The 16,082-nt window shown below is 52.6% G+C and overlaps 3 protein-coding genes and 1 non-coding gene across 4 annotated transcripts; 1 reads left to right on the forward strand and 3 right to left on the reverse strand.

Moving 5' to 3' along the window:
* Window positions 1–789: 789 nt before the first annotated feature.
* N0V96_011039 (uncharacterized protein) lies at window positions 790–3,483 on the reverse strand (the record flags this gene model as incomplete). Its single annotated transcript, XM_053198621.2, has 3 exons — window positions 790–2,455; window positions 3,268–3,312; window positions 3,458–3,483. 3 exons carry the CDS (start codon window positions 3,481–3,483, stop codon window positions 790–792), a joined length of 1,737 nt encoding a protein of 578 aa, XP_053043932.2.
* Window positions 3,484–5,553: 2,070 nt separating this feature from the next.
* Window positions 5,554–6,989, forward strand: N0V96_011040 (uncharacterized protein; the record flags this gene model as incomplete). Its single annotated transcript, XM_053198622.1, has 3 exons — window positions 5,554–5,802; window positions 6,420–6,767; window positions 6,813–6,989. The coding sequence occupies 3 exons, from the start codon at window positions 5,554–5,556 to the stop codon at window positions 6,987–6,989; spliced, it is 774 nt and encodes a 257-aa protein (XP_053043933.1).
* Window positions 6,990–7,353: 364 nt separating this feature from the next.
* On the reverse strand, window positions 7,354–9,346 carry N0V96_011041 (uncharacterized protein; the record flags this gene model as incomplete). The annotated part of the gene is made up of 5 exons (XM_053198623.2): window positions 7,354–7,544; window positions 7,613–7,714; window positions 7,811–8,106; window positions 8,179–8,638; window positions 8,716–9,346. 5 exons carry the CDS (start codon window positions 9,344–9,346, stop codon window positions 7,354–7,356), a joined length of 1,680 nt encoding a protein of 559 aa, XP_053043934.2.
* Window positions 9,347–10,018: 672 nt separating this feature from the next.
* On the reverse strand, window positions 10,019–10,107 carry N0V96_011042. Its single transcript has one exon. It is a non-coding gene; the product is annotated as a tRNA-Gln (tRNA).
* Window positions 10,108–16,082: the final 5,975 nt, after the last annotated feature.

Genomic DNA, 16,082 nt, shown 5'->3' on the forward strand with positions numbered 1-16,082 from the left:
ATCCGCCCGCAACCCCGCCTTTGTGCGGTGGAACACCTCGTCTTTTACTTCTCGTTGTCTCCCGCATCGGCACTTGGGGACGATCTTCTATGCAGGGCTCGTACGATGTGGACCCTCTTGAGTCCCTTTGGCCCGTTTGGGTCATTTTGCCCTCTTTACGCTATCTAAATGAATGGGATTGAGCAGGGGAGGGTTCTTTGATGTGGATGACGGCGCGGGATGGTGGAGGAGGGGGATGTCACGATTCACGAGGCGAGATGATGAATTGGCGCATTGTGGATTGATGGGCTTACTAGGGCTTGATGGTAGCAAATGCCAGGGTATTGATTGAGCGGTGGTTGAATTCAATAAGTGTGTATGATGGCCGCCCACTCCTTCTCCTTCGATATGTTTTCTTATCATCATTCTGGTGGTGGTGAAGATGTGATGTATGCACCCTTCCAGTATGAGTAGCAACCAATGCCAGCGACGCTAGGGAGAACTTGCAGACGAACCGTCACATTTAGCACGAAATACGACTCCTTCTGGTATTCATGATGGGCCGAATGAAACATACACATAGGGTCGACGGCAGGCTGCCGCTTCATCACCTCTTTCGACACGTCACATCTCATCTCCCTCTCACTTGAACTGATGACAGAATTGATGGGAAGTCATTAGGGCCATCATGGCATATTCTATTCGGGTAAAAACCGCACACACAACAAAAGGTATCCCGCGGGCTATAACAAGGAAAACGACAAGAGCTGGCTCGTGATCATAACACACCACTTCACAGACCTAACCCCTTCACACCCTCTTCTCATCAGGTTCCACACGAATCTTGCTAGTCGAATCATCCCCCTCAGATGCCTTGGAAGACGACGACGGGGGCTGCTCCCCGTCTAGGACCGGCCTCTCCGCCGGTCCAAACGTGCCAAAGTAGTCCGCGTCGTCAACCGCATGAGGGTCCCGAATCGGGAACGCAACATGCAGCAGACAATACGATACCACGGCAAGGGTACAACCCAGCGGCCAAGCGAGGTAATACAGGTGCGACCACCCCGCCTTTTCCACCGTCGGATCCTGCACCCGCTGCACGAACCCGGGTAGCAGCGAGAACGTGCCCACCGTCCACGACACGCCCGCCCGCCAGTTGACACCCCCGCGGTACCAGTACACGCTCCGGCTGCTCGCCTCGTAGAGGTCCGTCAGCTTCAGCCGCCGCGCGCGAACGAGGTAGTAATCCGCAAACATGACGCCTGTCATGGACCCCAGGAAGACGCCGTAGCCGCCCATTACCGTGAGGAACTTGCTCGCGCCGTTGAGGAGCTGCCACGGCTGCATGATAAAGGCCACAGCGGCGGTCAGGTACCCGCCGCGGCGGAGGTTAAAGTAGCGCGGCACCAGGGCGGAGAGGTCGATGCCGTTGGAGAGGGCGTTCTCCGCGACGGCGATGCCGAACTGGGCAAAGATGAAGGCGAGGGCCGCGAAGAAGACGGCGGCGCGGGCTCCCGCGCTGTTGTCGTAGTGGGCCTGGAGGGCGTCGAGGAAGCGGTAGGGTTCCCAGACGAGCGTGCCCTGGGTCTTGGGGAAGAGCTGGGCCGCGCAGGAGGTGCAGACGATGCCGACGAACGCGACGAGGATGGTGTTGACGGGCACGAAGACGAGCTGGGAGGCGAGCTGGTCGCGGGGCCGGCGGGCGAAGCGCGTGAAGTCGGACTGGGAGAAGATGTGGGTGCTGATGCCGCCGATGTTTGTGCAGATGCCGAGGGCGAGCATCCAGCCCAGGTGCGAGCCCGTCGCCTGCTGGACGCCGGCGGTGGAGGAGATGTCGTGGAGCATGGGGCCGGCGCCGCGGGCTGTGGCTAGGCACCAGATTAAGAGGACGAAGACGGTGGGGATGACGGTGCAGGCGGCGACGGCGAAGGGGATGTGGTAGCGTTCTGGGCGGATGTAGATTAGAGGCAGGCAGAGGAGGGAGAAGATGATGAAGCCGATGAAGTCTGCCACGGTCATTGTGCCGTTGGCGAGGGGCGTGTCGAGGTTGTTGAAGGACGGGGCCATGGAGGCGATGAAGGTGCGTACGCATTGTCCGCCCCAGTAGACTTGTGTAGAATACCATATAAACGACAAGACGATCCGCTGGACGAGCGGGAACAGGGCGCCGCGCATGCCCCAGGAGGCTTTTTGCAGGATAGAGAAGCCAATGTGCCACTTCGCGCCCGGCCCGCCGGCGAGGACGCAAATGAGGCCGACGAGGCAGTGGCCGATGATGACGGTCAGCATGGCCTGCCAGACGTTGAGGCCGAGGGCGATGAGGGAGGAGCCCGTCGTCCAGCCGCCAATGTTGAAGGAGCCGGTGACGACCCAGAGACCGACGAATTGCCAGGGCCCGTAGGTGCGGCGGGAGGGCGGGAGGGGCCGGGTGTCGCGGTTCATGTAGGCTGTCGTTGCCACGTCCGTCTCGCGGGGACTTGGACGCGGCGGAGGAGGGCCGTTGCGGTCGTCATCTTAGCTGTTTTTGCGGTGATGGATCGGCGCCGGGTTTTAGCCCCAGAAGGGCAACAACGTAGACACCGTCGATAGTCAGAACAGCTTCTTGTTGCTAGTTCCCTCTAGTTCAAGCTTCCCGCTGCTGGGGTGTCCCGCTGATGAAGCGAGTTGTTGTGAGGTGTTGGTGGTGTTCACTTGAGGAATGTGTGATGTACGCCGCGACGCCGGCTCTGCGAACTACTGCGGTGTATGCCCACCCGTTTGGGAGGGAAAATGGACGGGGACCAAGAGGCGGGTGAATGTGGAGGGCGGGAAGATGGGGCCCGCTCAGGAGGAAACGGGATGGGATGGGGGCAGTAGAGTACCTAGGGTTGTCGAGTGAGTCCGGCCTCTTTCAATGAAGATATGAGACGGACCTTACTTAGGAGTGAGGCGGTGCGGGAGAGATCTAGAAAGGGGAGACGGGGAGGGCGCTAGGCCAGACCGTAAGCGGACCGGACGATTCTGAGGCGAGCCTTTTTCGTTTCTTTGGTTCGACTTTTTAGCGTCTAGCTTGTCAGAGTTTCGTACGGAAAGCTTAGTTACGTCGCACAGATCGTGGAGTGTTCAGTTACGTGCAACGCGTAGCGGGCCAAAGGTTAAAAAAGTTGGAGGCTATGAGGGGGACTAGGAGTGAGAGAAGGAGGCAGGGCAATGTGAAGAGACACAGTGTGATTGGGGTTTGGAATGGCCTTCACAGATGGTATTTGTATCTCTCGAGCGTTCCCATTTGAGGTTCAAATGCCTACGTACGGAACTTGGTAAGTACCGGGAATCTGGGTCTGGAGGAGCTGAATGCTGGGCGCGGAACCTGTCCCGGGCAAAGGGTTGAGCAAGCGGGCGAGACAGAAATCCCAGAGGCGTGGTTAGCGACTTGTCCAACGGGCCACCGACAGGCTGACAGGAGAGGAAAAAGAAAAGAGCCAGAAGGAGGTGGTCTTACCTTGCTGTGTATGGATTCCCGTACATGATGGAGGGTGCGCCTGAAGCCCTGGCTTACCAAGTGCAGGGTCAGCTTTCACCGATGATACCACCTCAGGGGTTTCCAATCATCCCGGCGCAATAGTGTAGATGGCGGCCGGGTTTGCTCCAGTCGTTTGAAACAAGATATCAGCACCTCGGTCTACGAATAGCGGGACTTGAGAGCTGACGGGGACTACGGGAATATCCATGGCGAAAAGGGAGAATATGGTTGGGGGTTGGGGAGTTTGGTAGGGGAAAGACTCTAGAGGCAAGGTTTGTAGAAGCTAGAGGGGACGCCATGTAATACTTCGTAAGCTGAACTTCCAGGTTTACGACAAATATCGCGTTTGATATTATGCAGTTGGAAGAGAACCTAGACTCAAACTACATAACACCCCGCCGTCCCTTTCGGACTCTTTCCCTCGTGGGGATGCGCGGTCAATTTCACGATCCACGACGTGCCCGCCCCTCCAATGCCATGCAGAACCTGCAGCGGTGACGATGATCCCTGGCCCCAAAAGTGTGGGAATGTGGATAGGGCAGAAGGGGTGCGGACCAGGCTCTCGGTAGGGAGGGGAAAAGAGAATTGGTGCAAGGGTCTCTTTGGGTTCTAGTTCACGCCGGGGGTGTTTCTTCCTTTTTTTCCTTTCCTCCTGCTTACCTGATGGGTACGAAAGCAGGATTATTACGTGTTGGATCTGAATGGGCAAGGGGGAATGGGATTTTGTTTGCTCTTCAATTTCGCTTGGCGTGTTGGAGCAGGGCGGACCAACGAAGACCTATCATACGAGACGTAGAAGACAGGGTCATCAGCCTGATTCCTCTCAGAGATTTGAACCATGTAAGTCTTCGGAGAAGTAGGCTGCATTGCTTGCTTGCACACCGTTGCGGCGTTGTCTCAAGCACATCGCCAGATATCGTCTCCGTACAGATGCCAATCAGATTTCCTGTCCATCATGGTATGTATCCCACACATCGCAGTAAACAGGAAAGTTGAGTGAACTGTCACATTATGGCACTCGGGCATTCTACAGCTCAACAGCTCAACAGCCACTGTCTCGCTGTCTCGGCCGCAAATTCATGTGGCTCGGGAAATGGCAACGAATCGCGATTGGCTTGAGCAACACCATCGCCCGCTCCATCAATTTGGACCCCTCCTCTGAGACACGACTTTGGACGGCTTCAGTCAAGAATCGAGATCACAATTGCTCTCATCTCCGCATTTTGTTTCGTCGTTTCTGCGGAGACTTTCTGCATGGGAAACTGGGCCGGTCACGGGGCCAGACGCGCGCGGGCACTGCCGTTTCTTCGTCACACCTATCGATCGTCAACCGCGGCCGCAAACCCCCGGCCCCGCCATCCATTCTCCAAAAGAGAAGAATTAACCCAGTTTAGGGTTGCGTCTGGCGTCTGTACGGGCGGTCACTCTCCTCTTCTCTTTGGCCCATCGAACGCCTCCAGGACCCCGAGACCCAGCAAGCCCACGTGTGTTTCCCGCGGCGGGGCTCTCTGAAGATGGGCAAAAAAGAAAGGCAAAAAGGCGAAATGAGCGGGCTCTTGAGATGGAGAATCTGCCGCTGTTTCTTTGATTCTACAGCTTTAACCGCCTCCGAGACCGCGGAACCCCGATTCCCCACGAGGTTATCTCGAGGTCGGTCCGTCGGAAGAGGGGTTTGTTCTGCGAAAGAGAAAGAGAAAATGGTTGCTACTTAACTCGAGGAGCTTGGACATTTTTTTATCGCTATCTGCTGTGACAGTGGCGTTCGCCAATGCCGCTTGCATCATTCATTCTATCCTGCAAACTTTTATACCCGCACTTCTTTGCCTCCTGTCGGGCGCGCAACTCGGATCAGACGAAAATTCTCAAAGCCATATTACGCGCGATATTACCAGAATTCACAGTCGCTTGCTTGCTTGACTTGAAAACCCACTACCCACATCTAATCCCCCGCATAATCTTCACTGTTTGTTCTAGAACGCGAACGGGGGCTATAAGAATCCCATTGTCCAACACCCCCCGTCTTCCAAACCCTGGTTTGCGCGTCTGCGCGGTGCGCCGAAACCAACAAGCCAACCATGACCGCGGCCGCAGCGGCGGCGGCGGAGTCAGCGGCGGCGCTACCAGTCGTTGACCTGCGGTCCTTCGACTCGGTCGAGGACCTGGCGGCCGACCTTATGCGCGTCGGCAAGGACCCCGGTTTCTTCTACGTTGTTGGCCACGAGCTGCGCGACGACGTCGCAGCTGACATGTTTGCTCTTGCCCAGACCTTCTTCAGCTCACCCCTTGAAGAGAAGTTGGCGTACGCGAATGGCAGCGGCGATCTGGTGAGTTTTCCCTTTTTTGTTTTCTGCATCTTGCCCAAATAGTCCTGTGTCTTTCCCGTTTCTCTTCCTCTTCATTTCAGCAACCAGGAACGAGAGGGCGTGGGAAAGTAGGGATATAAGTACATCTTGTTGGACGGATATGATCGGCAATCAATCTTTTGCGGTGCTGACTGTGTGATTTGGTTTCGCTTAGGGTTACACCGGTATGAGAGAAGAAACGTACGTTTTGCTCAGTCCAATCTATCATGCTTACTCTATTTCCCCTTTCGTAAAGACATAGTGAGATCACGCTCAGATGTTGATGTTTGTGGGGTGGAACAGGCTATCGGGAGCAGGCCCAGGCGACGTTAAAGAGTCCTTCTACCTATCTGACCCCGGTAAAACAACGCAACGGCTTCCAATCGAGTTGGAATCCCGGCGAGAGACAATGGCGGCATTCTTTGCAGGTTGCGATAGCCTCGCAAAGACCCTTTTGGAAGGACTTGCAGTTGGATTAGGCGTGAGTTCTGCCACCTGAATGCTTGAGATTCCATCCTGCTGGGGGAGAACTATCAAAACGAGGGGGTGGATTTAAACTAAACTCTTGCCTTCAGATGCCAAGAGATTTTCTATCAAAGGCCCATACTGGCGAAAGTTGTCGTATGCGTCTCATAAACTACCCCCCGGTATCCGAGGTCTCACCATCCACCACTACCTCCTCCTCCCTAGAAGATGCCCCAGCTTCCAACTCGGAGGATATCCGAGCGGGCGCCCACTCCGATTACGGCTCACTTACCCTGCTTTTCCGCCAACCCTCGGACCAGGGCGGGCTTCAGGTCCTGCGAGGAGGAGGAAACAACGCTGCGGCGTGGGCTGACGTCCCCTGCATCCCTGACGCCATCGTCGTCAACATAGGCGACGCCCTCGAATTTTGGACCGCAGGGAGGCTGCGGTCTACGGTGCACAGGGTCGCCTTCCCCAGGTCCGTGAGTGAGAATGTTGCGAGGTTGAGTATACCCGTCTTTATACAGCCCGACCGCCATGTCGTGTTGGCGCCGATCAAGGAGGATCGAAGGGATGGCGGCGGCGGCGGTGCAGATGCCGAGTTTTTGGAGGTTTTGAGGAGAAAGGGGTACGAAAGTGCCGAACCTGTTACGAGTCGGGAACATTTGGAGCGACGGATACGGGCGACGTATGGCAAGATTTGATGCGCATTTTCTCCAGGAATCATCAGCGATGTTGGTACGCACGGCATGATAGCGAGCATTTCTCTTTCGACACATCATAATATTCCAAGTTTGAACCTCACGCTCGCAGTCGAGTTTGCAAATATCTGCACATAGGTAGTGCTGGTAGGTGTAGGTACCTACGCCAAGGAACATATACGAGAAGAATAGGCACACTCTACATACCACATCTCACTAGCCACGCACCCATGCAACCAACAGTGGCATGCCCTGTGCAGTTTTAAGATTCTGGTGAGTTGACAACCAACCTCCCCTGAACGGCAAATTTCTACAAGCTGCATATAAAGACGGGAGATGAGACAACTTCGCCGAACCACCCCCACGCTTACGCTTTCCTCGCCGAGAATACCACATTGAGCGGGGCGACGGTCAGCGTACCCGTGTCCTTGTTGCCCTCCAGGAATATCTCCCCTGTCTGCCCCTGTGCATATCGCAAGTTGTATTTGTGCACGATGGCGCTGGTCACAAATCGCGTCTCTAGTAGGCCGAGCTGTTTCCCGATACATACGTCGTGTCCTTGCGAGTGACGTTAGCAAAGTCGTCGTTTAGCTAACTTGATGGGATAGAGGTAGTCAGATACTCACCTGTCGAGAACGGTACGTAGACTGAGGCGTTCTTGACGAGTTCTGGCTGGTCAATCCATCGTTCAGGGAAGAAGTCATCTGGTCTTTCAAAGAACCTGGCGTCTATCACTCGGCAGATCTATTAGTTGCCCATCCATATCCGTCGTCCGAAGCGAGTCAAACGGCAACTTTTGCTGCTCAATCTTTAGAGTAACTCACCTCTATACTGTGTGTACGACGGTACAAAGACAATGGTATCTCCAGGAAGCCAGACGTCGTCTACTTGAAGACCCTCTGGTGGTGTCATCCGCTGAACACCCGACGGTACAGGTGGATGCAGACGCAGTGATTCGTCGATACAGGCTTGAAGATATCGCAGCTTTGAAAGGGCGGCATGTTCAGGCTTGCCATGTCCTCTGAAGTACTCGTCGACTTCATCTTGCAGTTTCCTGTACTCTTTCGGATGTCGGGCAAGCTCCATGAAGAGGCATGATAGAACAGCTGCCACAGTGTCGCTAGATACCACCACAGCGAGTTAATAACCCGTTGCACAAGAAAAATGGGATCACTCGCGGCGAGAGCTTTACCTTCCAGCAACTGTAATCAAGATACAGTCTCCATACAGATTAAGCATATCCTGAAAGGAGTGCTCCTTCTTAGCTTCGTAATCCTCCAACACCCACGTAAAGATATCGGGACTCTCAGGCTTATTCTGGATCCGCTGTTGCACCTGGCCCGAGATCCACGTCTTGAACTTCTTGACGCCGGCGTTCCAGATGGCCATCTTGCGATATAGCGGCAGAGCCCACATGGCGTGCGTGAAGCGCCCGACGGCCTTGGTTTCGTCATGCAGCGAGTTCATGTAAAAATGCGCGACACCGTCTTCGAGCATGCGAAATCCGTGGCCCAAGGAGAACTCGCCCATGACGTCGAAGCTGTAAAAGTTGAACCAGAGGGATACGTTGAACTTGGTGCCCGCGCTGGCTTCGATGCCGGCGAGAAGTTGGTCGGTGTACTTGAGGACGCGGGGTTCGTAATCGCGAAGTGCTGCGTAGCGCCGTCCATCAGTCTCCACCAGTATTGATTTTGACCAGTTCTGCCAACGTCCTCTCAAGATAACTTACATTTCGAGGTGAAGCCATATTCCCACGCTTTTCGGCGTCTAGAATGCGCCTCCTTGTCGCGAACCATTTGCATCGAGACCATGGGATGAAGCAGATTATACCATGGTCCCTTCATGCAATCCGTGTCCAGGAAGACGGCGTCGATGGCACCAGACTTGTTGATCGAGAGCTCGGTCGGGCCGATCCTCACCACGTCGCCGTACTTCTCGTGCAGCTTTCGCACGTCCTCATGGAGGTGCATCCTGTTCCAGATCTTGAACGTGACGTAAAGGTTCGTGAACTTGGCAAGAAAGGGGCCGGGAAATCGATGCAGGCGGTGGAATAGGCCTCGGTATATTAGGATGCTCGCGTAGATGCCCGCCGTAAGTGATGAGAATAGTATTATAGCAGCTTTGGAGACTTGAGCCAGGCTGGTCGCTTCCAATGAGGTTCTAGAAATCATGGACATGAAGGATGGTAACGCCATGGTGACCCCGATAGTTGCTGCATACGCGAGCGTGAAGTTCGTGATGATGCGCTGTGCTGAGAGATCCCATTCGCCGAATCGGAAGACGTAGAGATGGAGGGCAACTCCGACGAGAAAGGAGAGCCCGCAGGCTTCTGAAGACTGAAGAACATCGCTTGCGTACATTGTGCAACAACTTCGATTAGTTTGCTGTGTATGTTGATCTTGGCCAAAGTTACCCACTAAAGGCTCCGAGATAAGTTGTGAGTTGACCATGGCTTACCTTGGTTCATAAAGCATTGCGAGATTCATCTGATGTTGCTAGCATCAGTAACCTTAACCTAGTAGGTGCCGTACTTCCCGCCGTACTTCCCCATCCTTGAGTAAACTCAAAACTTGTCTGCAAATGACATGCGGGACTATTGCTATGGTTGTCAAGAGCGGCATCTCAAATTGGTAGCATCGACCTGTCACACAAGTCTCAGCTGAAGCTCGCAGCTAACGTGTACTGTTTCGTCTGGAGTACACCACGGAACACCAGCTCGAATACGGCTTCCGACTTTTCTGCGTCATACGTCACGGACATCCGCATCCCGGCCAGCTAGTCGGAGGGTCGGAGCTCCGGGGCAATTACGACTGTTATTCTGAGATGAGAGTTGCAACACCATGGTAGTTATAGTGCAAGTCAACACCATCTTCGCGAGCTGACTGAATTCAAGGGAGAGCAAATGGATTGGATGATGTCAACCTTGCGGCATTCGTTGGCCGCCAAAAGTTGGACCTGCAAAAGGGTCCCAGGGTCGGAATATCCAAACTATGACCCCTCCAAACACTTCTACCATGATGATCAAAACGTAAAGGTCCATCCAGGATTCGAACCTGGGCTTACGGAAGGAACTGATTTCGAGATCAGAATCCGACGTCCTAACCAACTAGACTAATAGACCAATTGAGCGGGAATTGCTTCCATGGCGTCGACGCGGCGACGAGGTGATCATGTGGGCTCGAGGTGGGTGGTTGAAGCCCTCGTGTGGATCCTGGACGCAAACGTTGGTCGCCCACGACCCGCAACTGACATGTTCACTCCTTAGATGTGGGCTCAAGGTACGGTGCTCCCCCGAGAACTCTAGAATAATTTACGAGGAGGGCTTATGAGTAAGATGAACTATGTCTTGGAATATGTGCTGTAGCTTCACAGAACTGATATGAACACGAAGTGAAATCTAACATGCGCGTGACATAACACGTACGCTTTCCCGGATGGATAGCCTCAACGCCAGAGTTTAGCCCGTCCTCCATCAATAATGCGCAAAATCTCGGAAGCTCCTCGAGTTGGGCTCTTTTTCGAACCGATAGCAAAACCTCCCAGTCTAAACCTGAAGAAATTGAGATACGCAAATCCGGTGTAGGTGACCGGAACGTATCGTGCGCCAGTCCGAATCCACCATAGAGCTACTTTGGCGGCCGAGTCAGCAGACATAAACCCGCTTCCCATTCTCGAGGTAAACGCTGCCGGAACTATGTGCCGATAATTAAAGATTTCGTCTCCATAATACCTTCGAGCGTGCGGTACGAATGCGCGTTTCGACTGTGTGTAGTCCTCCATGTCTTTCGTCCATGCCCCATGGAGTTCGGCCTCGCTACCAATGTACCAAACTTCCGGCAGTAATCCAAGTTTTCGCCGCTCACAAAATTTCTTAAAGAGGTCTATGACAGTGACAGCGGACTTGCAATTTGCCTCGTGGGGATTGTCGTTGTTTTTGGACCCATGGGCGAGAACGAGTATGTCGGTGTCTGCGAGGATAGACTCAAAGTAAGAATAGTCGTCGTACGTCCAGTCGACTCCAAATTTGGGTGTATGAATGCATCGAACCCCTTGAAGGTGAAGCTGCTTCATTAGGGCCTGGCCGAGGGCTCCTCTAGACCCCGTCATTGTTACGCGCCGGCCCCTGAGTGAGACCCCGGTACCGAGAAACCAGTCGAGCAGGCGCACCATTGACCCAAAGTAGGCAAGAGGTTCAATGTGGTGAAGAGCATGGTACTCAGGTCCAACAAAGAAGGTGGAAGGGTCTTTCGGGAGCCGCGGGTAAGGAATGTGGTTTGAATCATTCCCAGAGTTCCATGCCACGACGGCTGCTCGACCGGCTTGGACGAAGAGTATAATGACTAGGTCATGGAATTGGGAAAGTGAAGCCTTGCGCATGAACAAAGGGCTGAGAAGCCAGCTCATTGTGCTGCCAATCATCTGACAAGACACCTCAAGTGATAGATGCCGGACAATGTTCCGATGGCGGAATCGCTCGTGGAATCTCAGATTGCGGTCAAAGTATTGATGGTGAATCGAGTGAGCCTTGGCAAGTAGTCGTAGTACTCGAAAACGAGACCGATGTGACTTGTGGGCAAGCCAGTGTATAATATCGAAGAAAATGGATCCAAAGACGAAGTGTAGAACGCAAAGCGTTATCCGAAGAGGCAGGTCAGAGCCCAAGAGCGAGCTGTCGAGATTGAGGGAGAACATGGTAACGTCTGAAGAGTTCAAGACTGGTATTGACTGTGCTGTGGCATTGAAAGATCTGGTCGAGATGTGGTGGGATGCTTCCATGGATTTATATCTCGTTTTCATTGTTGCCCGAGAACTTTTGACTGCCCACGAAGCCTCCCTTTCTACGTGGACCACCTCTTGAGTCTTCAACACAACGGGGAGGCATTCTGCTCAATGACTTAGATGCATGCTTTACCACTTTTGGCCAAAGAAAAGTTCGCGCCCTTGGGCGAATGCCAATTCAGGTAGGCCGTTTACTCCGCATCATGTCCCAAGCTTTTGGTTACCTGTCAGTAACCTCTTCATTGGGCTATCAACCTCCGAAGTCTGCTGGCTCTCTCTAAGGTATGGCATCCATGATGTCTCAGTTCCCCTGTCAGACTATGCAGAGGCTGTGCTGCTGGAATTCGCGCAGTTCCTCGTAAACACGTTCGTGACATTTGCAATTCTCTTGCTGCGGATAAGTTGTCTGCAGATGGATAGGGCTAATAATCTCGGGAACTAGGCGTCGCCAAGACGCCGCCGGGAGACGATTTCAGGCACCAGGAAAGTGGAATTGAGCGATGACGCGTCGCTGGAATATTGAGTTGAATTGGAAGCTATCACAAGCTTGTATTACCAGAATTTTACATAGTGGACATGACAACCGAAGTGAGTGCATCTTCGGGAGCTAGTATTACATGATAGGCAGTTAAGCACCCAGAATTTGCCATGTTTGGGTAGAAGAACCCTCAAGTAGTCACTTAGATAATTCGATCAAATGACAAGGTTTCCGGTAGTACAAGCAAATAGTAAAACAATACAAGCATTTCCCCCAAAAGTTCTGGTCACTTATGTGTTTTGGCAAGGAGCTGCCATGCATGAGCGTAGTCAAGAGGTAGAAGTGTTCAGAAAGGGACTTATACTACCTGCAGCAAAGAACATCCTACCCAGTGAACCGTAATATGTGGTGACCCTGTGCGCGAAAGTTCCATAAGATGAGATTTCGTATTTTAATTCTCCATGAAGTGGGCAGTGATAGGTAGATGTTTTCTTGACAACCTCATCCGCATTCAGGGGTCCAAGCGGGCTTCGCGAGTGATGGCTCATTGTCAACATCGCATCTCGGTCAAAAGCAAACACCAGAGATTAAGATCTTTCAGCCTTTGATTGCATGTATTCTTTTCGGAGGCAGCCAGCTCAGCACAGGGGGGGATCCTGTTCCGATGCTAGAGGGATATCTCCGTAATGCTGCTGCCTAACCGTCGTAGATGGCCGTGCCGCAACCAAAAAACGTCTAGATCCACCTAACCCACCATTTTTAGCTAGAGCCTAGGTGAGGCCGAGATATTCAGCTCGTAATCGGTATGTAGAGAGTGATTATCCGTCGAGGCGCACTGAATAAGGAGTGTGGGCAAGCCGGTGGGTTATCAAAGATCCCGCCTTCAAGTCTCACGAGTCACCAACTTGTAGGCTCAAATCTAATCCTATGATAACAAATCTTTATATTACCTTGACAAGGTACTTGTGATTACCAAGTAGGAATCTTGGACTGAGAATACTTGGTAGCTATGTGCTCAAGTCTGGGAGACGATGGCCTATCTCTCGCCATTTGCCCCCGTGGCTCCATGCCAATAACTTACAAGAACCGTCCATCTCAACAGGGCACTTCGACGAGCGACCATTCAATTTCTGGGTCTTAAATTATCGTCAACAACGTCAAAGAGTCCGGCGATTTCAGGTCACTCGACAAGAAGTACATGCGTGGGTAAAGTAGACGAGTGATATACTCATGGCCCGACACCGTGACTGGGGTCAACTATTTCCTGTTTTCCCGAACAGCATCGGTCGACGTTCTCTGTTGAGGTCGGCCACTTCTCAGACGACACTATCTGATTGATACGTATGCGCTGTGACGTATCGACGTTTACCGCGCAGGAGTTGTTTGCTCCTTTGGGCAGCTATCAGTCTGCCTGGAAAGCGTTACGTAAATTAGCTGCACCCAGCTGTAGTTCGCGTAGGACGGGCTTACCTCTGTCATAGTTAGTTCGCATGAACCTTGCCCTCTGCGTACATTTATGGCCTCGAACAGAAGCCAGACTCTGACAGTTGCTATGTTGTGCTGGGTCAACGCCGACTGGGAGCCGCCCATCGGTTGCGATACCGATGAAGGCGGATGCCAGGGCCGCCTCAAAGTGCGCTTTGTGTATTGCGAGGCGTGATTCTATGCCGCAAGACTCAAAGACGTTGAAGTGAAGGATAAGTAAGTATGCGGGAAAAGGTGCAGAACCACCCACAACAGCTGTGGGTGTGCAAATCATTGCGGTAGCAGGAGTAGAAGCACGAACCATATGTCTGAAGGACGCAGTCGCGCGTCATTAGAAACATCAAGTCATGCACGAGTCCAGGAGTTCGAGGAGTGAATACATGGAAGTACATAGTTAAGGCTGTGATGGGCTCGGAAATTACAGATCAACGCGAAGGTCTACTTATGGTCTGTGTTGGTTGATCCAAAACGCAATCATCAACATGGAGAGCATGCTGTTGAAAGCGTCGAGAGGTTCAACATAGAGGCCCTAAGAAGGAGGGTCACCGTGGTCTAACTTAGGCTATTGGTCGTCGGTCCGAAGAATGTCAGCAAATTGAGAGCGGAGACAGGATAGGAGAACTGCTGCCTAAACGAGGTGAGGGGTATGGAGGGGTGAGGCTCCACGGCGTTATGCTTCGACAACATCTGAGCCTCATTCAGTTCAAGTACATGAGTCCCGTTGACATATTTCTTTCTGTTAACCAAATCTCGGGGGCTCTATAATAGTAAGTCCGGAAAAACTTTAGGCCCCCTTTCGGGGTCGTAGCTTGAGGCCAGCTAGAAACTATCTTCCCCCACTATTTTGGGCATTCTTGCTTAGATACTTTGGGTATGGGCAAACCTGGCTATGCAAGTTACAACGTCACCATTCAATTGATAGACCCAGCTCAAGGGGGTTAGCTGGCCATACGCTTAATACTGCCCGATCTGTGTCTGTCTAGTCCAGGCATGGCGGCGTTGACAGATATGCAGCGGTTATGTGCTCGGTGCCAAACCATCAGCTTACCCTCGGATTTGGAAGACCTTGATTGGTCTCGCATGGTGGGCAGTCTAGCTGGAATCTCAGCGTCGAGGGGAATTTGTAGCTTATGTATGATAATACATAGAGCTTTCTGCTCTAAGGCTATTGATGGGGGCGAAGAGTGCTGGGGAAGCGTCATGATGAAGCTCGCAAAACGGGCTAAGCCCGCGAAAATAAGATCACACAACAAACCACCGAGGAAGGTGATCCTCAAAGGCTATGAGAAGTATTTCCTACATTTTTCGAGAGTGTATACAGGCGCCATCTCGCCACAAGAGTATGCACGTGGCAATGATGCCTCGGAACGAGAGCGAGGAACCACAGAGTATGAGTTGCAGGCTTCTTAATGGCAGCGGTAGGTCACATGCAATAACGATCCCTATGAGAAAAGTCTTTAACTGTGTCAAAGACCTGACAGTCACAAGTCATTGGCAAATGGCCCAGACAGAGATCTTCCCATGCCAAGCGGACCACGCTTGCTTCCCCGTCGGTAAGGTAGAACTACCAACCCGACTCGTCGACCTCAGTAATTACGCCAACAACTGGATCAAGATCAAAACCATAGCAGAAGTTGATAAGACTAGTAGATACGCCGCCCTATCGTATTGTTGGGGCAAATCGAATATGTTCACAATCACTTCAGCGACATTAGCCGACCGACAGCAAGGATTCTCTCCTTCGGCACTGCCTCTCAGTCTGCAGGATGCTCTTCGAGTGGCGCAAGGAGTTCATATTCAGTACATATGGATCGATGCATTATGCTTCCTTCAAGACTCTGAGGAAGATTGGTTGTATGAGTCGGCCAGAATGGCCAGTATCTACAAGAACCCGTTCATCACAATAGTCGCAGCGAATGCCCCAGACTCCGGCGATGGCTTCTTTTCTATAGCTGTGCATCAGTGCCAGATTCCCGTTGAACCTTCATACGAGGATGTCCAGAATACATCCGTTATCCTGGACACCGGCGTTCAGTTCAAAGACGAGCCTATCAGTCGCCGGGCATGGGCTCTCCAAGAATTGGAACTGGCTCCCCGGCGGTTGGTTTTTACTTCCTCCACTATCCATTACATTTGTCCCCGTTCTGCGCTTGACGGTATCAAGATGAAACCTTTCTTTCCCATGTACACATCTTGGCTTCAAAGAGAAGAAGTTTCTGCCTCGTTCTGGTATGGTCTTGTGCAGAACTATTCATCCCGAAGTCTCACCAACCCGACAGACAGACTCCCTGCAATAGAAGGAATGGCTCGGGCTTTCGATACATTACTGAACGGTAGGCAAGGTCGCTACTTGG

This window comes from Colletotrichum fioriniae (genome assembly GCF_027942845.1).
Source record: "Colletotrichum fioriniae strain IMI 355084 chromosome Unknown scaffold_16, whole genome shotgun sequence".
Classification (NCBI taxonomy): Eukaryota; Fungi; Ascomycota; class Sordariomycetes; order Glomerellales; family Glomerellaceae; genus Colletotrichum; species Colletotrichum fioriniae.